Here is a 27,792-nt window from a genome sequence, read left to right as displayed (position 1 = left end):
TGTATTATCTCTTACACTAAAATAAAATCTGGACCAAAGCTCTCCTAATTAGTAAGTAAACACTAAACATATTTAAGTATTGAAGTGTAACAAACCCCCTGGGAAACAAAGCCCAAAGGCAACTTTGGAAAATGTTCCATAAAGTGGGCGGAGCCAAGAGACAAAGGGGCGTGGCCAAGCAGGGGACAAGTGGAGGAGATCAAAAGGGGGCGTGGTCAGGATAAAAAAAAGTACTGTTATTAATTTAGCGACATTGTCTCTGTATTTTGCATCTTATTTAGCTACAAATCTAGCAACTTTTTTAATCGACTGGTGACAAAATTAGCAACTTTCTGTTTTTTTAAAAAAATCTAATGACTTTTTTCATTAACTAGCAGCAAATCTAGCAATTTTTTAAAAACTTGACTAGCAACAGTTCTAGCATTGTTTCTTTTTTTAAATCAACTAATGACAAATTTAGCATTTATTTAATAGACTAGCGACAAATCAAGCAACTTTCCTTTTTCTTTTTTAAATCAACTAACAACAACTCTAGCATTTTTTAAATCAACTAGCAACAGACCTAGCATAGTTCTTTAATGGACTAGTGACAAATCTAGCAACTTTTTTCTTTTTAAATCTACCAACAATTCTAGAAACCATTTTTTTTTTAAAGTGATAAATTAGAGGCTTTTTTGTGTAATTTGAGACTTTTTGGCAGTAAAAACAGAAAGGAAACACATTCCACCCCATTATCTCCGCATAGCAAATAAATCACTTGTGTAAACATGAAAAAATGTTTTAGCATCGATCAATGATCAACACGTTCGCTATTCCAACTTCTGACTCACCACCAGGGGGCGTGTCTGAGTGAGATGGTTTTATACCAGATGCAACCAAACTGTACAGTTGTAACCAATAGGAAAATTCAACTGCAGTTACCAATGTTCAACCCAAAGAGGGCAGCAGTAAAACTATTTTAGGCAGAATTAAACAAATGTACACAAACATATCACGGTTTGTACAAAAACGTAAAGATAGCTCCCTTAAAGACCAATTTATACAGTTTATCTTCAAAAAACTTGGATTTTAGTTACTATTTAAAGTTCAATACGAAGTCTGATTGCTAAAAACTACAAAAATCTGAGACAAGCTGGTGGCAGCATGATGCTGTGGGGACAGAGACCCTAACAGAGGATGAAGAAGACATGAAACTGGGGTGAAGGTTCATCCTCCAGCTGGATAATCACCCTAAACATACGGCAAAAGATAAAGTTGGGAGGGTTCAGGTGGTTTTAGAATGGCCTAGTCAAAGCTCAGACAAAAATCTAGTTGAAAATATGTAATGTAATATAAAAATTTATGCATTTCATGTGGCTGAGCTTGAGTGATTCTGAAAGAAAAGTTAGCTGGAAGCGAGACCAGAATAAAGGAGCTAGAAGACAAAGTATGTTATAATTCAAATATTTGTTTGAAAAACATTTAATTTACAATATGCAATTCTGTGTCATCTAAAATCCCAATAAAATGCATTAAAGTTTGTGGTTCTAATGTGACAAAATGGGAAAAAAATTACAATTTAATGGGAGAAATTACCCAACCAGCTGCAAAACTAAATCACCATAAAGTCGTAGCGAAGTGAGTGAATGTGGATGTACTAAACCGATCCCGTCTGAAAAAATTAAGAGAATTAATAAGACATGCCTGCATGGCATTCAGGGAGATAAATTAGGGGAGCAGCTTCTGCGGTGTCTTACTTCACACGGCGCTAATTTGTAGAGCTTCCTGTAAAAACACGTCCGCTCTTTCATTAATGCCACGCAGGAATTTGACTCCCTGAAGCGGAGACACAGATTGTGACGGCGTCCTCTGCCCGGGAGACGTTTTGGCAGCGTCCGCGGCGCTCGTTAAGGAGCGTCTTTAATGTGTCTGTCACGAACACAGAAGAGTTTTTCATTCTCCAGGCAGCGAAGGGAAACGTTTTCTGTCCTTACCTTGAAGACCTCGACGGCGTTGGCCCAGTCAAAGTTCGCCTTCTGCCACGGCTTGCGGTCGGTCAAGCTCTCGCCGAAGACATCCAGGTAGAGGATGGCGTAGTTCTCCGGGTCAGGGGTGTCTTCCTGGAACAGCTTCATGATGCTCATGAAGGACTCCAGCGGCCCGCAGATGTAGATAACTGCAGGAGGAAAAGAGAAAGTTAGCTGGAAGGAAAACAGAATAATGGGCAGTTGGAGAGGGTTGTGAATGAATCGTCTTTTCTCCACAACTGTCCTCAAGTTAGACTCAAGAATCTGGTAGATCCAGTTCAACTGGAACCAAAGTTACAACATTTGTTACAATTTCAGCTGCTGAAAATGTAACAAAATTAGTTTGAGTCAAACAAACAAAACTAATTGAAAAGGCTGTTCCCCTCCTCGCCTGTGGGGGCGCTGCACCGAGAACCACTGAAGGAAACAACAGGAAAACCTGCCCCAAACGAACCAAACATTTCTAGATAAATGAACTAGAATTTGATTGAAGCGGACTAAACAGGGCTGGTGTGAATCCATCCTAATATTGTCTTTGATTCTTTGATAAGAATTCAAACCAGAAGTCGGCATACACCAAATAAAAACATCTCTAGCTTTTCGTCTGAGGTCAAATCAGACCAAACGTCTCTAGTTTCAGGTCAGTCAGTCACCAAAATCCACATCTGAGAAAGAAACGGACATTTACTCATTTATCTATTAAAGTCTGAAGCAAACCAACCAGAAAAGCAAGTCAGAAAAACACAAAGTGAGATTGAAGTAGAGGTGCTGCCCCTCCATAAAGGCACCGTGGGTTGAGAGCCACACAAACAGCATCATGACCACAGAGATCTTTTAAACTATTACTAATTAAAACAGAAAAATCCTTTGAAAATTATCTTATCGCAGTTACATGGAATAAAAACTACCATGATGAAGCAGGCATTCAGCATCTGTTCCTTTACTTTGACTGGACCCGTGTTTTTCTTTTCTTTATGTGAAGCCAGGAGCCATTTTCCCTCCAACAGCACGAATAATTTCCTCTAACAGCAGAAGGACAAAAGCTTTCAGGTTCACGTACTGTAATGACATTAGCTCCTGCTTTTGATGACAAGCTTTAAGAGCCGGCCCGATTTTTAATGGAGTCTGATTCTGATAAAAAGATGAAATAAGAATTTATAAAAAGGGTCACTGACATTCATCCAGATTATCTGAACTTTAAGCATTTAGAATCAGAAGAGGAGAGAAAAAACCTTCAGAATATTAAATAACATGATGGATGGATGGATGGATGGATGGATGGATGGATGGATGGATGGATGGATGGATGGATGGATGGATGGATCAGTCTCTAATAAACTTGATGTTCTCTTTCTTCATTCTGTCTTAGTTTTCATTTCCCCTGGAAGTCCGTCCGTCCATCCATCCATCCATCCATCCATCCATCCATCCATCCATCCATCCATCCATCCATCCATCCATCCATCCTCTCGCTCTCTCAGCAGTGAGAATCAGCCTGAACCGAAGCGGTCCTCTCCTCCCACACCCTGCTGAGTCACGCGTTGAACCAGCTTTCCTTCCCGCTCATGTTGGAGCCTCAGCTGGTGCCAGCTGGAAGCCCGACCGCCTGGTTAGCAGACGTTTCCTCACAAGCCGCTGCTGCTGCTCTTAACGCTCAGCTCTTCCAGCGCGGTTCGCCATGCCAGGTGCTCCCGCCGCCGCCTGGACCCGACCCAGAAACAACACCCAAACCCAGCCGGAGAAATGTCCTCCCATGTTTCAGACTTTCACTTTGCGTAAAACATCCAACATCAGTTGCTAATTTTAATCTGTTCACGTTTGTCTGACAAAAATATTCCAGTTCCTTTAACGTTTGGCACAACTTGTCAACTTACAGACTCAAACATGTAAAGAGGAAGAGAAATTATTTGATGGGTTACTATAGTACTAACCGATTTTCCTGGACAATAAATTGTCACAGAAGTTATTGTGATAAACGATAATATTGTTGTTTTGAGACCATTTTGAAGTAATGGCATAATAATGCAAAAACTCATTCAAAAAGATCAATTAACTTTAAATTCTAATGAATATTTAACACTGGAACTGGGAGACATTTTAAACATTCAAAATTATTAAACCAAACTACAAATAAAATGAATATTTAAGTCTCTGAATACAAAATGGTCCTTCAAAAAAAAAAAGGCCAGTTGAGACCAAAACACCAAACTGAAGACTTTTATCTTCCAGTTTTTGGTAGCAAAAGGGAAAAATGATAAATCACACAAATGGAAATTACTGAAATTGTTTTTGGCAGGTCTATATAAAACCACTAAATAAAATCCAGCCCAATCAGTTTCCACAAACAAATTTAGCTTTTATAGAAGAAAATCTAATTTAAAGTCAGCAAGATTCACAAAGAAAACAGAAAACATGATGAAGAAAGTTCAGGTCAGATTTCCCAGTACATCCTGGGTTATCGACGAGCACAAATCTATGAGTACTTCAGTAGGGCTGAAACGATTAATCAAATTAATTGTGATTAATTGATTATTGAAATAATATTCAACTAATTTAATTTAGTATACAGACTCTAAAAAGTGTCTGTATACTACAGTTTGGTGGGGGGAAAACATGTTCATAGCAGTAAATATGTAAAATTGTACAAGAAATGTATACATTTTGAATTTAAGATAAAAACACCTTTATCTGTAAATATAGTTTAGCCAAAGCTCCTAAAGTGATATAGTTTTATCTTCATCTGATTCAGATTTACTAAAGGAATGCTACAGTATTGCAATTCAGGGTATGAAATGTTTAATTTCTTATTTTAAAAAGAATTGAATTATTTATTTTCTTGTATCTTTACATATAACACTGTATAAAAAGGCTTAAGTGGCTAAATGGAAAATCTATGAAATGAGACATTGTTCGTCTAATTACTTGTGAGAATAATTGATTAATCGATTACTAAAATAAACGTTAGCTGAAGCCCTAATGAAACCTCCGAAAAACAATTAGAACTGCCTATTTTAATATTTAATAGTGTCTATCCAGACTTGCATATTCCAGGCAGAAAATGTTCCCATCATATGAACATGTCTTAAAAACAAACCTAGTTAGCTATTTAGCTAATGCTAGCTCCAAGAATGTCACTGAAACGTCAAAACGAAACTAAATTATGTCTGAAATAATACTGTTCTACAAACTAAAGTATTTATGAAATAACACCGTTCTACAAACTAAAGTATTTATGAAATACTGTTCTACAAACTAAAGTATTTATGAAGTAATACTGTTCTAAACGCACAGTATAGTCATGTCCTCAAGGAGCTAACAGCTAGCATACGCAGACAATGCTAGCTACTGCTAGCAAAACAACAGCCAGGGGTACGTCTTATCAACTTAATAAATTAATCACTAAAAACATTTTTGTCGTCAGTTTAGAGTTATTTGCAGCTCACCGCCTTGCTGTGTCCGCAATTTCCATTTCCACGGACAGAAACCTTTTTAATAACGGTGGAAGTTGCTGAAGAACTCATCCTTGAATTAAAAGGGGATTTTCCCCACTGATGAGGGAACATTTCCAAGACAAAATCACTTTTAACGAGGTAATTCGAAGAGGTTCTGATGTTGGAGGCCGGTGTAGTGAATTATGTGGGTTAATACTTCCAACAACTGAACATTTTGATGTATCTACTTGTAGTTTCAGCATCTTTAAACCTCGACGGCTACGTCACTGCGAGAATTAAAATATGGCGGATTCGCAAAAGTGGGTAGCCGGAAGTTCATGACCTTATTTAGTAGTTCAGCAGCAAATATTGTGACGTAATAGCTAAAAATAAAAAGTATTTCTGAAAAGATCTATTCAAGTACTGAGTAGCGATCAAATTATCGATCATTTAATACTAAAAATGACATCATCAGATGGACGAAATTACAAAGTCAAGTGGAAATTTTGGCATTTAAAGGATCAAAATGACAATAATTAATATAACTAACAAAAAATAACAAAGTCAGGGAAAAGAAAAATTTTTTCCAAATGAATTTCTTTCAATAAAAAACTTATAAACTTTAACGAAAACTGCAGGTGTGTGTCTGTGTCTGGTGAATTTTTAACATGTTTGTTTTTCATTCTGTCGATAGAAAATCCAGAAAATTTACTCAAGTGAGAGTAGAAATACTTAATAATAAAGTTATTCAAGTGAAAGTAAAAAGTACAGCATACTAAAAGTATATACTTTTTTAACTCAAGTAAATGTAATTGAGTAAAAGTAACTAGTTACTGTCCAACTCTGATCAGGAGAAACAAAATTCAACTTTTGTGTATTTATTGGGACTGTTGAGTATCCAACAAAATGTATTTAAGAGCTAAAAATGTGGATTTTGCTAAGTTACAGTCCAAATGAGAACCTAGTAAACATCTAACCTCCAAAGACGTGTTCATATATTTGCAATAAAAGCTGCTACTGGGAATTATGGGTTCACAGATGGCTGAATATGTTGATTCATCATATAAAATCCCAATAAAATCAAGTTTATTTAACAACTTCTGGGACTGTCATTCTCCTCACTAGTTCTAAGAACTGTAAAGTTTTGGTGCACAATTAAAAAAAGACCCACAGGTTCCCAGCATCGCATTGCCAAGAATTACAAAACCATTACATGGGAGTCTGAGTCCCACCTTCCTACTGGGTTACTATCAAGATGGATCCCAGAGAACAGCTCTGTTCCACTGAAAACGTCCTTCATTTTCTGAGAAATGCCTACAGTCCTTTCATTAAGATTTGTGAAACTTACAGTACTTATATGGCCATTGGCTCAGCGTTTTAAGTGGACTTTAATCATGCAGAACGATTCTCAGAATCAGCAGGAAGTTATCAGTACCAAGTATTGTTTTTCTTTCACTGCTTGTCCGTTGGTTGCTTTGGAGTTTCTTCTGTTAATTAAACATTAGCAGTAGAAAGTTTAACTGCCTGTAGACACATTTTGATCAGAAACTCTGAAATTTACCTTTTAAACTTTCACATTTTCACTGATGCTGCTCTCTCAAACATTGTCAACGACCTTGAAAACATCTGAAGGTATTTAGATTTTGTCTGAATCAGACGATGAGAATTGAGTAACAGTTTATTTTTATAATGATAAACATGCTGCTGTTTGTTTCTATTAATACCGCATTACGTAATACTTCATTGATCATGTCAGAGGCAAATAAGTGTCCCAGATCGGTGGAGTTGGGTTACCTCATGTAACAAAATACAGAGAGCTGACAGGAAGCTGCTGATGGGGAAGAATTTCAAGAGAGAGAGGACATTTAGTCAGTAAATGTCAACCAAACCTGAATTATTATGGATACTTTTCAAGTTTATCTAAAATAAAAAGAATGTTGCAATACCAATGCTTCTCCAGTAGGTGGGGATCTCTCTGACAAAAAAGAAAAGGAGTAAATTTCTGCCGAAAAACTCAGAAATTTTCTAGAAAAAACTTGAAAATTCAACTTTTGAATCTGAGAAATTTTCAGGCTTTTTATTTCTTTTGGAAATCTTGCAGTTAAGGTAAGACTGTACTTAAGCTATTCTCCTGTTTAAATGCTAATCCTCTAGCATACATCGTCCTTGAGGGTGTACTGACATTCCTGCAGAGACTACTATGCTTCCTTGAGGAGGATAGGATAGCTCTATGGCCTAAACAAAACCTGTTCATTGCAATTTTTTAGCAAAATTATTCTTAGACAATCAGATTTTAGATGTTTTACGGCATCTTGTCACCTTAAATCCAAATCATCTGCTGCTCTCCCCGCCCCCAACTTAACGTTTACACTTACACGTGAAAATGGCTGCAAACAGATGCGCAATTATACAACCACACATGTTTGAAAAGCATAAATGAAGCCTCCTGCACAACCAACAAGAATGCAGCAAGTAGTTTCTGGATGGTAAGTCAACAAACAAAAAAAACAAAAAAAAAAAACACTTGTCTTTTCGAGCAGCCGCTGTACAGAGCATACAGAGGAAAAACCAGCTGACCAAACATACTGGAGCTCCACTGGTGTTGCTAGGTAACAAGTGGAATACCGCTGGGGTTGCTAGGTAACGACGGAGTGCCCATTGGATGTGTCTTAACAATAAAGAGGTTTTTGAAACAAGTAATTTTCCAGACACTGAAAAACATTTGTAAAAAACTAAAAAAAAAAAAAACAGGTGGGTGTTTTTTAAGCACTTCAGTTGTTTTCAGAAGCAACTGAAACCCAAATGGAAGTAGAAAAACAAGGGAAATATTAATTTTGCACAATAGATCCCCTCTAATCAAGAAAGTCCAGTTTGTTTGCAAAAGTTTAACAAAAAGCAAACTCTGACCCGCCTACAAACCTCGGAGTCAGTTGGTTTGATTGAAATGAACTCTGATGCAGTTTGAATGCACATGTGAAGGCAAAAGGCTCAAAAAGCAGGAAGTGGACTACAATGCAGGGCATTCTGGGTAAACACAACCAAAACAAACACGCTAGTCTAGCGCTAGCAGGAGAAATGTGTTGTGGTCTTTTACCAAAAACGAAAGAGAATCCTGTAACCACTAAAGCGTTTTGAGGTCAGACTCTTCTTCAGAAGTTTACATGTTGTTTTCTTCAGTGGTTCTTGGTGCAGCGCCCCCACAGGCGAGGAGGGGAACAGCTTTTCTAATTATGTTGGTTCTTTTGAGCGTGTGCAGTGTGAAATCAAACCAGAGAAACTGAAAATGTAACAAATGCAGCCGTTTTAGTCGCCAATCAAACCGAGTCTACCAGACTATCAGGTGTGAAAACTCCCTGAATGACAAACGAATGTTTCAGCCTCATTCAAACCTGCCGGTGTAGAGCTCAGAAAAAACCCTGAGGGTAAATAAAAGCAACCAGCGAAGCGGCTCTGCCTCATGGCGCCGTTCGGCTCCAACTGAGGGAAACGACCCCATCATGGTCATGACTATCATCACTGTTACCGCTCCAAGTTTCCATTCAGCCTTGATTTGCTAAACCTGCTACTTGAGTTTACCTCAGAATGAATTAACACCCATTTGTTTCTGTTGTAACGTCTGTTTATTTACATAGAGCTCCCTCATCAGTTCTTGGTCAGACAGAGACACTAAACAGACTCTGTTCACAGATAATCACCATCCAGATTAACAGGAATCAAGTCAGACACTGACTTATGTTCCAAGGATTACTGCAGATTTTCTGTCATGTTTTCCCCTCCAGATTACGTCCAACATCTACCGTCTAATCTGAGGAGGTTTCTCTGTGAGAAACTCGTCGATTTAAAACTGGATGTGTAAAAACAGTGTGCAGGTTATGCAGGATTTCAGTGATTATAATGAGGTAAATCTGAGCTGTGACTCTTTGTCTCCCACTGTGAGCTGCAAACCATTAAAGCACAGAACAAACTGGACAGAAAGGGAGGATCTGCAGCCTGCTGAGGGTTTTCCTTCTCGTTGCAGAGATTCTGCAGCTCGCTTTACGTTAACAGACCGAGAAGAATCAAGATGAGACCATTGAGATTACTTTTACTAAAAATACAATCTATTCTCACTCTTTTCTTTGGCAGCACTGTATATTACAAATATATAATATCAATGTGGGCAAAAGAAGAGATAAAATTTGATATATTTTGTTTACTGATATCCAGTTTATTATAATCTGGATGATGATTTTGCTGATTTTTTTTTTCTTTAACATGTTTAGTTGCATTTTTCTGTCATACTTAATTATTTCAAATGTTAATAATAATAATAATAATAATAATAATAATAATAATAATAATAATAAACTAATTAATCTAATTTATAATTTATTCAACCATTACATATGTAAAAAAAAGAAAATACATATAGATAGATAGATAGATAGATAGATAGATAGATAGATAGATAGATAGATAGATAGATATTTAAGGTCTTATGTTTTAGATTGTGGGAAAATACTGTACATTTTTAATAAACATCAGTTTCTGTAAAAATATCACTTTGTGGTGCATCTCTATTAAATATAATATAACTTATAAATGAAATAATTCAACTATTTTAGGCTTGGGTGGAGAAATTGACTATCATTATCATTAGCCTCAGCGCACAAAGAGAAAAACATAAGAATAAATACATGAAATGATACGGAAAGACATTTAAAGCAATACCAATTAACTGTTGAGCAATAATAAAAGAAGACAAAAACTCAAACACCCATAAATCCTAACAACAATGTGCAGAGGGCAACCAATAGAAAAGTCAGTGATCATTTAATATCCAGATTCTGTTGTCTGATTTCTTGTGCTGCCCCCAGACTGAAGAGCGCCCTGGGTGGAGAGCCATTTTGCCATTTCATTCACCACGAGTCCCTTTGTTTCTGTCCTGCTCATAATACTTTAATTGCCTTTTTAAAGAGGGAAACAAACCCAATACAAGCAGAATCTTAAAATGTTCACTGTTTGTTTTCCCACTGAAACCTTCACTTTTCCTCCCTTTTCTTGTGGAGTAACCCCGACCGCCTGCGGGATATTTCTGGTGTGAAGAGTGAGCCGAGTGGCGAGGCGGGACAAGCCCTGACAAAGCCATTAGCTCACATGACCTCCTGTCCCCTAATTCCCGAATGGGGGAGGTCAGAATTGCCTTTTGATTACATCCGCGTTGTTCAACCAACAGATAAAGACTCCCAGGAATTACTTTACCGAAATGTGGCAGTATTTACTATTTGGGAGCACATTCTGCTCTGGAATAGCAGTGATTCCCTCCAGATGTTTCCTGAATCGTGAGAATTTTCCCCCACGATCTCTACGAACTATCACTGACAACAAGAACCAGCGAAAATATAAAAAACATTATAAAACAACACGAAAAAAACACGATGAACTCCTAATATAAACGGGTGATTGAGTAAACATTCCCCTTATCGGATTAAATCCAAACTGGATATAATCAGTCCAAACAGATCATCTGTGGCCAGCTTTCCAAAAACAGCCGCAGCCCGAATGTTTTCTGAGCTGTCAGCAGCACATCTTCACTCCTTGAGCTTTCCAAGACAAATCATCGCTGCAAAAACATAAATATTCCTGCAAAGGTTGCTCTTAAATTTCTGTTGGGAAATACACCAAAAGAAAAACTGAGCTAAAATAAGACATGAATGCTTTTAAATTCACTCTACTATGATTGAAAACATGACAAATTGTGATTAATTGATGATTAATCATGATTCGTCATGATTAATAATCAATTAATTGTGATTAATCAATGATTGAAATAATCGTCAACTCATCTAGGTATCAATTAATCGTTAACTGGATATTGACTTTGGGCTTGTTTTGCAGATACAGTTCTTGGGCAATCACGAACTTAAACATGAACTCTTTCATAGCTGAAAGAATTAATCAGATCAATCGTGATTAATTGATTATTCAAATAATCATCAACTAATTTAGCAAACAATTAATCATTAATATGGTGAATGAATTCCAACTACAACAGGCCCATTTGGTGGGAAAAAATATATTCACTGCAATAAATAAGTCAAAACTGTACAAAAATATTTATATTTTGCATTTGTCTGTAAATATGTTTTATCCAAAACTTCTCAGGTGGTAGAGCTGAAACTTCACCCGATTCAGATTCACTAAAGGGATGCTTTGTTTTTGCATTTCAGGCAATAGCATGTTTATTTTCTTATTTAGAAAAAGAACTGAATTATTTCTTTATTTGCGTCTTTCAATTGTATAAAAATATTATTTTTGTTTAAATAAATGGCCTTTTCTGAGTCTGCATACTTCAGTGAATGATTAATCATTTACTAAATTAACTGACGATTATCTTAGTAATCTATTAATCACGATTAATCACGATTAATCACGATTAATCGTTACAGCCATACTATTTTTAGTGTTTTGTCCATCCTTCTTTTCAAAATAGGTCAAACTCAATCACATTGAATGGAGAGCAGCTGGAAACACAACTTCTGAAGTCTTCTCAACTAGATTTGAGTCTGGACTTTGACTAGGCTACACTAACACACCTGGATTTCTTTGAATAGTTGTTATGGAGACTTGACACTCTTTGTAGTGGTGAGCTTTGGAGGAAATGTTTTTGTCACTAAATATACTCCAGTTACTGATTAATTGATAGCTAAATTAGCTGACAATTATTTTTGACAATCGATTAATCACAATTAATCATTCCAGCCCCACTTTTTGGTGGTCTGTCAAATTAAATATTGACAAAAGACCCCATAGTTTGCAGTTGGAACAACAGCAGTTGTAAATAAGTTGAAGGGATTTTGTTTTGTTTTCCAGATTGATTAAATGTCAGTAAATTTGCTCACGGTCTCTGCCTGTTCTTTGTTCAAATGTGAACAACATGCGGCTTGTTTTTGGCTGTCAGGGAACCGATTTAATGACAGCTTCTCATTCCCATGTGGCGGTCCTCCACAGGCGCTAAACCCGCAGCAGCAGCTCAGCCTGAAGACATTCCTGAATAATAACCCTGGAAAAAACATGGCTTCCCACCGGACCAAGTCCTGACCGCCTGGAAAAACCTGATTCTGACCTGGAGAGTTAAAGACGAATTAATTTATATCAGCATTTAGGAAACAGGCCAGAGTCTAAAGAAATAGAGGATGATTAACTATCTGATGGATGGATGGATGGATGGATGGATGGATGGATGGATGGATGGATGGATGGATGGATGGATGGATGGATTAAGGTTGTAACTAATGATTATTTTAGTAACTGATTAATCAATTATTCTGGTGATTAATCGATTAATCGATTGTTGTTTATTTTTCATCTAACCACTTAAGCTTATTAGTACATTATAAATACAGTAAAAGATTCAAATAATGCCTAAAATGCAAAAAGTTACTTTTTAATTAACAAATTAACAATTAGACAGCAAAAGGTGTTTAATGGGAGATTTTTTTCTAAAGCTGCCATTTGGAAAAGTTCTGAGTTGAATTCATTTGCAAACACAAAACGTTTTTAATTCAATGTGTGAAGGAGCCAAAACTTTCTCCACCTGAACAGAAACAAAACTGAAGTTTTTGTCTTTGGACCTAAAGATGAAACAATCTGGAGTCAGTGATGAACTCTGACCTGAACCTTCAGAGCCACATAAAGACAGTTATAAAGCCAGCCTTCTATCACCTGAAGCCAGGATTAAAGGATGTAGAGAAAGTCATCCTTGCGTTAATCTTTAGTCACACTGATTACTGGAACAGTGTCTTCACAGCTTCTCAATTCTGGAACAAACTACCAGAGAACTGCAAATCAGCTGAAACACTGAGTACCTTTAAATCAAGGCAGACATGTTTAGAGCTGCATTTGATTTGTAGTAACTGGAACCAACATATTTGACGTGTTTTTGCTTGATGATTTTGATTATGTCATGTCTTGTTCCATAATTGATGACTATATGATGTTTTTATGATTATTGCTGAAATACGTTATACAAATGAACTTGACTTCATATAAAATGTATATATTTTATACAGTTTTGGTGTAATTACTGCTCTGAACGTGTTGTTCTTTCAGCAACTGGCCTTTCTTAGAGTCTGTATGCTCAAATTGACAATTAATCAATTACTAAATTTGTTGACGATTGTTTGAATAATGGATTAATCACAATTAATCATTTAATTTTATTAATTAATTAAACTTTACAATGGATGGACAGATTCGCTCTTTCATTATTTGTAGCATCGGCAGCTAAAAACTACTTTTAAAATCGACATGTGAACAGTTCAGCTTGACTGAACACCAGGGCTGATCTGGTAAGTATTTATAGATTAATCCATTAAAAATTGGACAGCAACAGTTGCTTAAGAGATTTCTTTTGCCTAATTTGATCCAGGTGAAGCTAAAACTGCAACTTGAGGAATTTTAGGAACAACATATTTAAAAATAAAGAATGTTTTGTGCTTAATGCAAAATGTTTACATTTTTGTACAGTTTTGCCATAATTACTGCTCTTCATATGTTGTTCTTTCAGCAATTTGCCATTTTAGAGTCTACATATTGGAGTTAATAATTAATTGATTATTTAAAAATTTGATTAATCACGATTAATCGTTTAAAAGCTATTTGTGTTAAATGCAAAATGTTTAAAAAAAATTGTACAGTTTTGGTGTAATGCGAGTCTGTAGATGAATTATGACCAAATTAGTTGAGGACACTAAGGCATTAATCCGATTAATCGTTTATGAATTATTTCCAGTGAAGATGAATGGATGGATGTCTTACTCCGGCCGCTCTCCTTTATGAAGCCGACCAGCTCCTTGTGGTCCTGCTCCTTCTGGTACGGCCGCGCCTCCACGGTCACGTTGATCTCCTGCTTCAGGTTCAGGTAGATCCCCTCGGACAGGAAGTAGTGCGGCCGGTCGTCCTGCCGCTGGTCGTAGAAGATCACCACGGCGCGTGACGTCCAGTTGAACTGCGTGTGCAGCGCGTTGATGAAGTCCCCGATCTTGGTGGTGGTCGGCCCGCTGCGCACGATGGTCCGGTACTCCTCCCGCGCGTCGAACCCGTACGCGGGGCCGCCGGCGGTGATCAGCGGCAGCTTCCAGTGGGACGCGAACCGCGCCACGGAGGCCAGCGGGTACACGCATCCGGGTCCGAAGAAGACGTCCGGGTGCACGTAGAGCTTCGCGTCCACGGCCAGCACCTGTGCGCGGCTCTCTGCGCACGAGCCCGCGGCGGGGTCCTGCGTGCTGTAGTTCAGGATGTTGATGTTGTGGCCGAGCAGCAGGTTGTGCTTCCCGTGCAGATCCTCCTTCGCCATGAGGATGGCCGGCAGCACGCGCGGCAGAGCCCACGCGTACATGCTGTAGTTGTCCGGCAGCATCACCGCCACGGTGATGTCGCTCCAGCAGCCGCGGAGGAGGCAGAGCGCGGCCAGCAGGCAGCAGCCCAGCGCGGCTCTGCGCCCCATCTCTGTGCGCTCAGCTTGGAGAGGCTTCCCTCAGTCACACCGCACCATAAAGACCCCAAACTCGCCCCGCGCGCCTTCACAAGTGGCACGAACTCAGTAAAGTCGTGGCCCGGTGGCGTGAGCGCGGCTGTGCCATGCGTCCCCGCTGCGTAAATCCACGGTGAATGAAGTTGTAGTAGTTTCCCAGCGCAGCGCGGTCCTCACAGTGACGGCCTCTCCCAGAGTGATAACTCACAGCCGGATGACTGTAAGTTAAATCAGAGCGTGGCTCCGCTCGGCCCCCTGCACACGTCACACACTGTAAAAAATACACAGCGGCGCCGTCCGAACTACCGCGCGCTCACTGCGCTCAGGAAATACAAAGTATTCACTAAATCAGATTACAAACTTCTACTAATACCTCAGTTATCCCTGGAGAAATCAAATATGTTTGATAAACACTGCTTCATAAACACCGATTGTCTTTACAGTGCGCAAGTATATGAATAAATAACAAAATTAAATAAAAATCAGTTTATAAAAATAAAAAAGGTAAACTTAAATTGCCCCCTGGCGGCCTCGTTACGTCATAAGACCAACACAAAGGGTTACGTAATAGAAACTGGAAGGAAAAACAAATGTTTTCAAAATTTTTAACCAAAAAAAAAAAAAGAAAATCTGGAAAGTGTGGCATGCTTTTGACCTCTTTTAGGTGCAGTTGCAATGCAAAATGCAAAAATAACAATTGCTCAGTCAAACTGGATTAAAAATGGACACTGGCTTTCAATTCTTGCCACACATTCTGAATTCAGTTTAGGTTTTGACTAGGCCATTCTAACATATTAATATGTCGTGGGAGTTTAGTGAATTCAGGTGTAAACAGTGAGAACTCTGAAGTCCCATTTGTAAAGTTAAACAGCCAAAAACTAACAGCAATAATTTTAGTTATTTAAAATAAATGGAATTATTTTTCCTAGTCATATTTTCACAGTTTCAAACTAAACATTTAATTGGCATTTAGTTTGTAGCTAAATATTTCATTTGTAAACTAAATAATTAACTTCAAACGAAACATTTGATTTGGATAGCTGCGAAGTATGTAACATGCTAACTAAATGTTTAGATTGGAGCTAAATATTTAGTTTGTAATGAAAATAGTTAGCTTCAAACTAAATATTTAGTTTGTAATGAAAATAGTTAGCTTTAAACTAAATATTTAGTTTGGTCACTAGATATTTTGTTAGCAACCTAAATATATAGTTGGGAAACTAAATTTTTAGTTAGCAAACTAAATTTTTAGGTCCAAGCTAGATATTTAGTTTAGTTTGCTAACTAAATATTTAGTTTGAAGCACCACTACAAATTAAATATTTATTTTACCAACTAAATATTTAGTTTGGAGCTAAATATTTAGCTTTTAAGCTGAAAATTTAGCTTACTATCTGTTTGATTTGCAGTTAAATATTTAATTTGCAAGCAAAACACTTAAGCTTGCGAACTAAATATTTGATTTGCTCACATAATATTTTGTTTATATTTTGTTTTGAACTATATATTTAGTTCCAACCTGAATAATTACTTTGAAATTGTGATATTTATAAATAAATAGTTAATTTTCATCTCTGATCAGCTAACTTAGTCAAATTATTGTTGATTTTTGACTTTGTATTTTTACAAAAACTTTTTCAGAGATCAAAACCTCTAAAGAACTGATCTAGGATTATTTTCTACTTTAGAGAAATTAAATAGTTTCTGGCAATCTTCCACTTTTTATTGTCTTCAGTTAAACATTGGTCTGTGACACAAAGCCCCCCAAAATAAACTGAACTTTGTTTCAATTATGAATAAATAAGGTGAAGAAAGTTTAATTTGTACCAGTATTTATTTATTTATTTATTCTTTTTTTTATTTTATTTATTTTTTTTACAGGGATCTGTACCAGTCAAATGTTTTCCTGCAGAAGGTCAGAGGTCAGTTTGGGAGTCAGTGCTTTGCTAGGAGCTCCTTTCCTCCTCCAGATCCGCCTGCAGCCTCTTCATCTTTCCGGCTGAATGGAACCGAACGGGTCATCGGGTTTCAGCCGCTGGTTTCTGGAAAACCGTCCAACACCTTTCCATGCAGTCAGGGGAAATAAATCACAGCGCAAAGGCTCTTTTTATTTACTCTCCTTTCTGTGGATGGATGGATGGATGGATGGATGGATGGATGGATGGATGGTACAGGAAAAATGTGACCGCAACTTTACCATAGTCAGTCTCTGTGTTAAATAATGGAGCGAAAAATGGCCTCAGATCGCTGGAACATGGCGCAACTCTGCCCTCTTGTGGTGGCAGACGGAATCACTCTTTTTCTTAATCTATTAAGGAAATTCTCCTTAATAATCAGAAATCTAAAATTACGGCGGAGAACTGGAGATAGAAAAAAAGAGGAGTAAATTTCTGGCAAAAAAAAAAAAAGCTCAGAAAATGTGAAAATTTCTGAGTTTGAAAAGTCAAACATTTGTTAGAAAAAAAAACAAACATTCAGAGAAATTAGTTTCAAAGTTTCTGAGATTTTTCAAGCAAATTTTCAAGTTTTCAAACTCAGAAATTTACTTGGTCTTTCCAGAAAATTTTAGATTTTTTTAATGAAATCTATTTCTCTTTCTTTCTCTCTGTAATGGCTGTAATGTGACGTTGGATTCATCCGATTTGGATTATAAGGAATTTAAAAATCTTTCAGTGAAACAATATAAATATCAGAAAAATATATTTCAGAAAAAGGCATTAGTTTCTATAAAACCTTTATTAAATATTACCATAGTTTGGTATGTTTTATGCTATGTAACAGATAAAAAATCAGGTGTAATAAATAAAACTGAGCCACAGATCAGAATGAACTATTTTATTTTCTCTTACATAAACATGCCATAATTATCTGATTCATGATTTAATGCAGCGGCGACACGCTAGGCTAAAAAACAAAAACATGTTTCTACATTCTCAATGCATCATGGCTTCAGCAGCTAAAATCAGAAACCAGTTTCAGGATCCGGCCCACGAAGCAGATCTGCAGCCCAGCATGGAGATCAGAAGGTCCAGAAATGATCTGGTTCCAGTTTAGGACGTTTCCCTCAGGCAGAGCGACTCCCTCACTCCTTCAGCCAGGTGAGCAGCTCAGGTGTGTAGTAGGTGATGATGATGTCAGCGCCTGCAGGTGACACCAACAGCTGAACTTCAACAGTTAAGGAGACGCAGCGAGACGTCAAAGGACGTTAAGAGATAAATCTAGAACCTTAAGGTTGCTGGTAGAAACCCAAAGGCCTCCCAGGTCTGACAGCTGGTTCTATAAACCACTGACTGAAGGAAAACTTTTCTTTTCCTTGAACCAGATCTGCTAAATGTCGCCCTCAGTTTGTCCTCAGTTTGGTTCGTTCCTCTGCCTCACCTGCCCTGCGGAAGGCGGTCATGGCCTCCATCACAGCGGCCCGCAGGTCGAACGCTCCGGCCTTCGCTCCGTGCCACAGCATGGCGTACTCCCCCGACACGTTATACACCGCCAGAGGATGGGAGGGGAACTGCAGGGAGGATCCAGAAAAATGGAGACGTGTCAGAAAATAAAGACAGGAATAACGAAAATGGACAGATGAAGACAGATGGATAAATGTGGATGAACAGGTGAATTGATAAATAGATAAAAGGATGGAGGGATTAATGGCTAAATACACAAAAATGTGGAAAAACTCGTCTGCTCACCTTGTCCTTCACCTCCCTCATGATGTCCAGGTACGGCAGGCCCGGTTTCACCATCAGCATGTCGGCTCCTTCCCTCACGTCTCGCTCCTGTTGAGCACAAAGCCAGAGGTCATCCAGAGGTCATCCAGAGGTCATCCAGAGGTCAGCCTCACTGGCTGCGTTCAAACAGAACCGGACTGGAAAACCCACCACGGCTCGCAGCGCCAGGCCTCTCGCTCCGGCAGGAAGCTGGTAGCAGCGCCGGTCTCCAAACGCGGGCTTTGACTGGGCCGCGTCCCTACAGAACACCAAACAAGAGGCGGAGTTAAAAAAAGTTAGAAAGGAGAGATTAGTTGGAAAAACAAATACAAGGAAAAGAGACAAAAGGAAAATGTGGAAGGAAAAGAGAAAAAAAAACTAGAAAAAAATATCTAAGAACTCCATGTTTTTATTCTTTTTCTCCTCCTAAAAGGAAAAAAGGAAAAACGAAAAGAAAAAAGCAGACAGAAGGAAAAAGAAGTAAAACGGAAAAAAGAAGAAAATATAAAAAGAACTCCATGTGTTTTGAATAAGGGAAAAAAGGAAAAGAAAAGAAAAATGAAAGTTAAAAAGTCAATTTGGTCCTGATGCGGCGGCTAACTTTACCTGAACGGACCGTAGTAACAGGAAGCAAACTTTGCGCTGTAGCTCAGCACTGAGACCTGGAAACAGAAAAATGGAGCAAAATAAACTAATTTCAGGGTTTTTGAGAAAAGATTCTGCTGCAGAGCTTCACCTTGTTCCCCAAACCGTTGGACAGCAGAGAATGTTTGATGGCTCGGATCCGTCCGTCCATCATGTCAGACGGAGCGATGATGTGGCAGCCTGCACAGGAAGTTCAGCTCCGGTTAAAACGACCGCGGTTCAGATTCAGTTCAGATTCAGTTCAGATTCGGTTCAGATTCGGTTCAGATTCGGTTCAGATTCGGTTCAGATTCAGTTCAGATTCGGTTCAGATTCAGTTCAGATTCGGTTCAGATTCGGTTCAGATTCAGTTCAGATTCGGTTCAGATTCGGTTCAGATTCGGTTCAGATTCGGTTCAGATTCGGTTCAGACATGTTGGGTCAGAAGTTTCTCTTTACCGGCCTGAGCGTAAGAAAGAGCGACTTCGGCGAGCCGCAGGCAGCTGGCGTCGTTGTTCAGGGAGCCGTCCTCGTTCAGGATGCCTGAGGAGGAGAAGAAGAAAGTCAGACATGACGCAGGCGGCTGTGAGCCTCCAGCAGGAAGTGGACGCTGACCGCAGTGTCCGTGGGACGTGTAGGGACACAGACAGACGTCGCACGCCACCAGCAGCTCCGGGAACAAACTGCGGATCTTTTTAATGGCCAGAACGGCCGGCGTGTCGTCCGAGTCGGCGCCAGAACCGCGTTCATCCTGGAAGAACCAGAACACGGCTGCTCATTTACTGATTCACGTGTTAATGGGTTTTTCACATCTACTTTGACTGACCTTTGCTATTTTTGCCGGGACGCCAAAAATGAGGACGCACTTCAAACCGTTTTCAACAAGCGGCTGCAGCAAATCCTCCACCTTATTCACCCCAAACCTGCAGAGCAGACGATTATTACTGAGGTCAAAAATACAGTCAGCAAATTACCTTTAATGAAAGATAAAAATATGAAATAGAACAAATCTATGAAATGATCAGAACATTTTCTAAATAACTTCATATAGTAAAAATGACCTAAAAAGATGAAGTAGAATTAAAAGAAATTAAATAAAATCAATAAAACATTTTTAAAAGCTTTAAATAAAAAAAAACAACAGGAAATTATGAGATTTATTAAATATTACACTGAACTAAATACATAATAAAAATATTAATAAATTAAAATTGATGTATATCCTTATATATTATATGATAAAGTATATATTACTCCATTACTAAATAAAATCCAAAATAATAATAAAATTAAAAAACACTAAAAATAAATATATAAAATATGAAATCAACTGCATAAAAATACCTTGATAAATTTAAAATAAGTTTAAAAAATGAAGTAAAACTAATAAATCAATCATCAATAAGTAAAATAAACTATAGATTTTTAAAGAAACAGAAAACACGGATAAATCTAAATTTATAAAACTAAAGCACTGAATGAAATATTAAATACTATTAGTTTATCAATAAAAAAATAAAACATTTATTTAGTCAAAAATAAAACAAATAAAATAAGTAAAAAGTTTATGAGAATTGTAATTTCAAAAGCTAAATAAAAAAGAATAAAACAATTAAATGTATAAAATTATAATAAAATGTCAAAAAGAAAATCTAAAATAAATAGCTGAATAAACTAAAAAATAAATCTCAATGAATTAATAAAATTCATTAAAACATCTGAAAAAAGCAAAATAAAACAATTTGATCATATGAATAGAAATAAACCCGTTTCCTCTTGAGAACAGCCTCAGTTTGAAATAAAACTAAACTGATCTGAGACCAGCTGGTCGGCCGTCTAACCGCCTCTCTGCTTATCTCAGTCCAGATTCTCACTCTTCCCTCCCAGCAGCGTTTATCTGACGACAACGCCCACGCCGGCCCTCGACAGCTCGGCCCTCGACAGCTCGGCCCTCGACAGCTCGGCCCCTGGCTTCCCTCTGGGGCCGAGCTCCCAGGTGAGACTCACCTGGCCTGACCCGGCAGGCTCCCGATCGGCTCCACCGCGTCTGGACTGTCTCTGCAGACAAACTGAACGTCAAACAAGCAGAGCAAACCTGGCTTGTTTCAGAAAAGGAGGAGCAGCTCCACCCACGTGATGAAGATGGGGTAGATGAGGCTGTCTGGTCTGAGGTCGGCGGCGCAGCTCTGCCAGTAGCGCAGCGTCGGGTGGAAATACCCGCTGTGGAGGACCGACTGGGCCGGCGTCTGCATCGCAAAACTACCAGCAAACAAAACAGAAGAAGAACAACACCAGGATCAAACCAGGGAAGGATAAAAACTACATTTAGATGCATTTTTCTACCCATAATGCAAAGCTGGACCAGCCGAGCTTCAAGCAGGAAGTAACTGGAAGTCGAGTTTTTGCTGCCCAGTCACTGGGAAAACTGGGCAGACATGAAAAGAACCAGGATGAAAAGAAGAGAAGAAACCCAGAGGAACGAGAAATAATAATAATCTGAGGCCACAGCAGCTCTACATGGTTTTTATCATAACTTACCTAATATGAGGCTCTTTATAGAAACACTTTATTGTTATTAAATTATTACACATTAGAGTATAGTTCTGTCAGCAGATGCTTTAAAAATAACTAAATATTTTCAATTTTTCAGTTAATTTCCTTTTATAAATGTTATAAAATGATTATTTAAATCTAATTCTATTAAAAGCTTAATAGCACGTTAGCATTCAAGTTATTAAAATTATTTACCAAAATTAGTTGAATTTGGAAAAGAAGAAAAAAAATACAATTATTGAAGAGATAAACAAAAATACTTTAAAAAGAAATATTGCGAAATATTTTCATAACGAACTGGATGTAGTTTTAGAATAATTTCTTCATAAAACTAGTTAAAGGTGTAGGTTTTAGGTCAGTAAGCTTAATTGAGCTATCTAGATAACAGCATAATAACGTGTTAATTACATTGAGATAATGGTAAAATAACGAACAGTAATCAATAAAAAGTGTTTTAATCTAAACTCATAATTCCCAGAAACAAGACGCGCCCTTTAATGGGTACAAAATAAAATAGTAACATTAAAAACCAGCCACTTTAATGCAACAATAAGCGTCTGTTTACATAAAATAAACTTTCTTTCACCGTGTGCAGGTAGGTCAACTCTATTTACACTTTAGCATTTTAGCTAATAAAATACCTCCAAAGTGAGCCCGGAAATGACATGAAGTTATCAATAACTTTATAAAACTGTAAGAAAATTAAAAATAGAGATAAAATCCGACATTAATGCATGAAAAATAGACAAACTCACGTCAGGGTAAGAAAGCAGCGACTTCTCAACTCCTCGGCTCAGTCTGATAATGCTGCTTCTTCTTCTTCTTCTCTTCCTTAAATTCAGCAGCGACTTCAAGTAGCACTTCCGCCTCCTACAGGTGAAGGCGGAAACAGCAAGCCTGACACGCTGGGACACCGATGGGAATAAGTATTAAATTTACAAATTTAGACATAAAATCAATACGGTTTTCTATTACAATAAAAGCAGCTAATTTTGGTATAAATCTAATATTTTTGTATCAAACACGTCCAAAACTTTCTATTAAAATATGTTGCATTTCACTTTAACTGTGACTTGCGATTGAATCATAATTCGTTTTTGGTATAAGAGTTTTATATTTAATCATGTGTGTTACAATTACAGTCTTAATAATGCTAAATAAGCTAATTTCTTATAATTTTACTCTCTTGTGACATCAAGTTGACCAGTGACTTTGAACATTTCCACATTTTGCATGGATGGATGGAATTACAATGAATCAAACAGACACTGAAGATATTTGAAAAGCTGAAAGAGAATCTAAATATAAAAAAACTAATTCCTTTAAAATTTTCTATCCACTGAAGTACAATTTTTTTTTAATTAAACTGTATTTTCTACTAATCCTACAAAAAAGGAAAAATCACTTAGATATATAATACTAATTGTAGTTCAAATTTGAAATATGATTTTTTAAAAATAGCAAGCAGGCAAGAAAATATACATGTGTAAAATTTTGGCTATGAGAAAAGATATGATAATAATTCATAAACAGCTAAATAAAAAGTAGAAAAACTAATTAAAATAAGTTGACAAAAATAATCATATTAAATATTTAAATTGAAGTGTTTTTTATCACTTTATAATAATCGGACAGTTGGCTAAAATATAAAAAATAAAGTCAACAGCAAAACAATAAAAAAAAAAAATCAAATAAAACAAATATGACCAAATTAGAAAAAATACAATGCAAAGCGTTATAAAACACAAACAAGCAAAATGGAAGTGTTACTGCAGTAGAAAAGGAAAATCATTAAAGTAAAACAAATAAAAGCACAAATAAAACTGAATCCAACCGAAGTTAAAAATGTTCTTCCCTTACACTGAAGAATTTTTTTGAATAAATAAATAAAAATAGGAGTAGAAGATTGCCGGTAGATACCTGTTTGATAAACAATTCTTGCATTACCCTGAAGCTCCAGTAGGTGGCAGCAGTGCCGTGATTAAAGGCGCTGTTTAGAGCCAAAGAAGAAAAAGAAGAAGAAGCAGAAGCCATAGGCAGAAGCTATCATGATAGCTTGTTAGCATCGTTGTGTTCTGCCGGTTTCATCTGTAATTACATGGAGAAGAAGAGCCGCTCTTAGTTTCTGAGGTAAATTATCTCCACATAACCGTGAATATATTTGTGAATACGCCTGTTTGCCTGTTGTGTGTGTGTTATAAAGTCCTTCATCATGACTGTGGTTAGCATTCTGTAGCATTCGGCTGTTTTTTCTGAATCCTCGAACTGTTTGATGGTTAAAATGTAAACGTGATGCTGTGCCGTAGCTAACTCGAGTTACACTACATTATCTGGACCATGATATCTGCTTAATGGCCGGAAGAAGTGAACAGACGGAGAGAAAAGTTGCTGACTTCATTGGCCTGTCTGGTTAAAAACAGAGAACTGGTCTTATATCTACTGCTGATGCTTTTCTAACCTGGTGAAACGGGTTATAAACCTCCAGTATATATGTAACTTTTACAAAATATACACATGTTTTTTACATTTTTGTTGAAACTGTCGCTGCCTTCTCCTAGTGCAAACTAGAAACAACCAATCAGAGTCAGGAGGCGGGTCTTAAGGCTGTCAATCACCCTCTGTGTGGCGCTTCTCATGCTGCAGCTTCTTTCAGGTAGCATAGCCTGTTGTGAATGCTGAAGCTAGTTAGAATAGTCACTGATAATAGCAGATAAATGATTTTGCTATAATTTGTTTGCTATTAGCTCATTTAGCAGCGCAGTCACAGGTTGATTGACAGCGCTAAGACCCACCTCCTGGTTCTGATTGGTTGTTTTTGGTGGTGCATTTCTTCAGATAGACATAGCAGCTGAGATTATCTGTCTCCTAACAAACTGTCACAATATATTTTAACAAATATGTTAAAAAATTATTTTTTATAAAATGTATGCACTGTCTCTTTAAGGACTCGCTCTCCTTTCCCCTCAGGCTGGGTGAGAAGATGTAGCCAATCAGGTGGGAGATCTCTGCAGCACCAGAAGCCTTCAGTTTTCAGATCCTCATCCTGGAGCTCCTGGCCTTCTGACCCGGAGTCCGTCTGTCCGTCCGTCAGCCATGTTGTTTTCTCTGAGGGAGCTGGTCCAGTGGCTGGGCTTCGCCACCTTCGAACTCTTCCTCCACCTGCTGGCGCTGCTGCTCTTCAGCATGCTGGTGGCTCTGCGGGTGGACCTGCTGAGCGACCGGCTCAGCTGGTGGCTGGTGTTTGTGCCGCTGTTCGCCGCCGACGGCCTCAGCACCTACTTCACGGCCATCGTGTCGATCCGGCTGTACCAGGAGAACGAGAAGCGGCTGGCGGTGCTGCGGCTGCTCTGGGTGCTGACGGTGCTGAGCCTGAAGCTGGTCTGCGAGGTTCTGCTGTGCCAGAAGCTGGCCGAGCAGGACCGGGCCCGAGACCTGTGGTTCGGCCTCATCGTGTCGCCGCTCTTCATCCTGCTGCAGCTGCTGATGATCCGGGCCTGTCGGGTCAACTGAGGGCAGAGCGGCGCCGCCAGAGATTCACCGCGGCGCAGGAGGGCCGGCGGAGGGAGGAAGGAAAGAAAGAGGAGGAGCAAGTTTCAGTGAAAAACAAAAAATCTGAAATTCTGAGATTAGTCTGAGTTTGAAAAGTCGAAAATTCCAGAGAAAAAACTCTGAAATTATGAGATTAATCTGAGAAATTTTGTACAAAGTGAGTTTTTCTCTGAACTTTCCTGCTCTTTATTTTTCTGCTCTGGCTCCACTGCGCCGTGGCAGAAATTTATGGATAATATTGATGTATTATTTTTTAGTTTTTGACATTTTGTGACCTTTCTTGAAGGAGTTCTTCATGTTTGGGGTCAGAGAAGAAGAAAACGATCGATCAGGTTGTTGTTTGTGCTCAAGAACAGAAACTCTGACTCAACTCTGTGCAAAAGTTTTGAGTCATTCCTCATTTCTTTACATTTCTCTTCCATGCAGCCAAACATCTGTGTTCAATACACTGACATTAATTTCTTATCTCAATTTATGTCTTATTGAAATGTTAAGCAAACTGATTTTTAAAAATCTGCAAATCAGAAAGTCACATCCTCAAGAAATAAACAAAAAACTGATTTTTGTTTCTAGTACATTTTGTAACTGAAGATATGAGATAAATCTTCTTACAAGAAATACAGATAGATTCCCTTTTTTTTTTCTTTTAGCAAATATCGTAAAGGTTTACATTTGTTTAAATAAACTTTTTTTTTTTTTTTTTTTTACAGAACTAATTCCAAAACATTTCAGATTTAGGATTTTCTACATCAGAGGAAGTGAAATGTGACAATAATCTGAATAATAACCAGTTTTTGTGCAAAGCACCGACTGTTGAAATCTGATCAGGTTTGCGTTAAAATTTTTTAAAAAAAGATAGAAATCTAAAATATTAAAAACATACATAATGTAGCAGAATTAAAACATAGGAAATAGAAAATAACTCTGAAATATGACAAATTAGAGCATTTTGAACAGAGTTTGGCTCATTTTAAAGTTAAATTTGAAGAAATCTGAATAATTCAAGACTTGTGCACAACACTGTCTCTTTAAATCTGTAAGGAATAAGTAAAGTTAATCAACAGGAACTTTATTTTGTCCACAGGAAGTCGCCGTTCTGCAGCTAACGGTTCATAAATCACCAAACTCTCCGTTTCCTCCACGCTGTGTCGCTCACCCAGCCTGACGTTTCTCTGTAAATGTTATGCATGTATTTATGGGAACCTTTAATTTAAAACTTGATGTAAAATTCTGTGTATATATATGTTGAATTTTTAAGGAAAAATCCATGTTTATATTTATGTTCCTCTGGTTTTTGCTGCAGTACACATTGGTTATTTGTATAGAATCTGTAAATAAAACAAACATTTAAAAAGAACAACAGTAGTTAATGTAATGGTGTACAGACAGTAGCTGGCCACAAGGAGGCGCCACTCACCCAAACAGCTTTTGATCATGTTTACAAATTCTTTTTTCTTTTTAAACTCTATTCTCCACATGCTTTTCATTTCACATGTGCTTTAATATGGAAGTGATTATTTACATTTAACTTTAAACTTGGTGAATTTATCCTGTTAAAGCTTGACTAAAAACATTTTATTTTGAAAAACAAAAGATACACGTTAGTTTAAAAAAAGAGAAAAGATAATTTATAAAAACATTTTTCCCACGTTTTCCTGTTCAAACCACAAACTTTGACGTGTTTTGTTGGGATTTTCTGCATCAAATCAACAATAATAAATAATACATCAAAATTTTTATGACACTCAAAAATGCTGCACATTAGTGCATGATTGTGATATAAAAGGAAGAACAGACACTTTATATATGTGTCAATAAATCTTAACTAAAAGTGTCCAAAAAGACGGAATTCCGTTTTTCTGCTCTTCTAATTTGGAACAAACTTCTAGAAAACTGCAAACCTGCCGAAACCCTGAGCTCCTTAAATCCTTCATTCTGTTTGTGTTTCAGCTTTTCTGGCTCAAAGCCTTTGCATAGGTCGATGTTTAAAACAACAGTTCATGTGTGACACAGTGAAAGTCCCTCTGGATGTTTCCCAGAAATATTTGTGTTTTTGTTTGTTTACTTCCTTGTTTTGGTTTAATGTCCGTGAAGCCGCCATGATTGAGGAAATCACCCTGGTTGGTCTGAATCATTTTTGCGTCGCGCTCTTTGGTCAGACTGCGTTTAATTACGGCTTTGGCATGAATATTTGATGAGCAGCAGTAATCTGCTGTAGCACCACGAACGGCCACTTAGTGCTGATTCATGTGCAGCAGACTGAGCAGCTCAGCTGTTCACTGGACTGGATCACACACACACACACACACACACACACACACACACACACACACACACACACACACACTTCCTAACACCTATAAACGTTAATAAATTAATTTGTTTATTTTTATGTTTCCATCATTTTATAT

General features: G+C 37.7%; 3 protein-coding genes across 5 annotated transcripts in view; 1 reads left to right on the top strand and 2 right to left on the bottom strand.

Moving 5' to 3' along the window:
- npr2 (natriuretic peptide receptor 2) overlaps positions 1–15,196 on the bottom strand; it is a 60,966-nt gene extending 45,770 nt beyond the window's left edge. The window contains exons 1-2 of the mRNA XM_007575834.2: positions 14,237–15,196; positions 1,974–2,155 (exon numbers count right to left, since the gene is read on the bottom strand). Of these exons, the coding sequence (XP_007575896.1) occupies positions 1,974–2,155; positions 14,237–14,924 (870 nt within the window). The 5' untranslated portion in view covers positions 14,925–15,196. The remainder of the gene's footprint in view (positions 1–1,973; positions 2,156–14,236) is intronic.
- A 2,575-nt stretch (positions 15,197–17,771) lies between these two features.
- Positions 17,772–22,700, bottom strand: alad (aminolevulinate dehydratase). 2 transcript variants are annotated; one of them, XM_016662780.1, is made up of 12 exons: positions 22,588–22,700; positions 21,413–21,538; positions 21,287–21,337; positions 20,106–20,202; positions 19,895–20,030; positions 19,739–19,822; positions 19,388–19,480; positions 19,262–19,313; positions 18,827–18,914; positions 18,638–18,724; positions 18,330–18,459; positions 17,772–18,092 (listed from the first exon to the last, which is right to left on the bottom strand). In XM_016662780.1, exons 2-12 carry the CDS (start codon positions 21,529–21,531, stop codon positions 18,034–18,036), a joined length of 996 nt encoding a protein of 331 aa, XP_016518266.1. In that variant the 5' UTR covers positions 21,532–21,538; positions 22,588–22,700; the 3' UTR covers positions 17,772–18,033. The 2 variants fall into 2 exon arrangements, with proteins under 2 accessions (XP_016518266.1, XP_007575895.1); XM_007575833.2 differs by having other exon boundaries at positions 19,262–19,317; positions 19,392–19,480.
- A 1,035-nt stretch (positions 22,701–23,735) lies between these two features.
- Positions 23,736–26,738, top strand: tmem203 (transmembrane protein 203). 2 transcript variants are annotated; one of them, XM_007575832.2, is made up of 2 exons: positions 23,736–23,962; positions 24,800–26,738. In XM_007575832.2, exon 2 carries the CDS (start codon positions 24,926–24,928, stop codon positions 25,340–25,342), a length of 417 nt encoding a protein of 138 aa, XP_007575894.1. In that variant the 5' UTR covers positions 23,736–23,962; positions 24,800–24,925; the 3' UTR covers positions 25,343–26,738. The 2 variants fall into 2 exon arrangements, with proteins under 2 accessions (XP_007575894.1, XP_016518267.1); XM_016662781.1 differs by having other exon boundaries at positions 24,777–26,738.
- Positions 26,739–27,792: the final 1,054 nt, after the last annotated feature.

Source organism: Poecilia formosa, unplaced genomic scaffold, assembly GCF_000485575.1.
Source record: "Poecilia formosa unplaced genomic scaffold, Poecilia_formosa-5.1.2 Scaffold390, whole genome shotgun sequence".
In the NCBI taxonomy this organism is placed as follows: domain Eukaryota; kingdom Metazoa; phylum Chordata; class Actinopteri; order Cyprinodontiformes; family Poeciliidae; genus Poecilia; species Poecilia formosa.
Note: the sequence above shows the minus strand (reverse complement) of the source record. Positions and strands in the feature narration are given on the sequence as shown.

Bases quoted from the DNA above. Each gene is read 5' to 3' on its own strand.
- alad (XM_016662780.1), bottom strand. From the start codon at position 21,531: ATGCAGACGCCGGCCCAGTCGGTCCTCCACAGCGGGTATTTCCACCCG. The intron at 18,915-19,261 runs GTAAAGTTAGCC...GGTGTTCTGTAG, and splicing joins TGTTACTACGGTCCGTTCAG to GGACGCGGCCCAGTCAAAGC. The intron at 18,725-18,826 runs GTGGGTTTTCCA...TGTGCTCAACAG, and splicing joins GCCTGGCGCTGCGAGCCGTG to GAGCGAGACGTGAGGGAAGG.
- tmem203 (XM_007575832.2), top strand. From the start codon at position 24,926: ATGTTGTTTTCTCTGAGGGAGCTGGTCCAGTGGCTGGGCTTCGCCACC.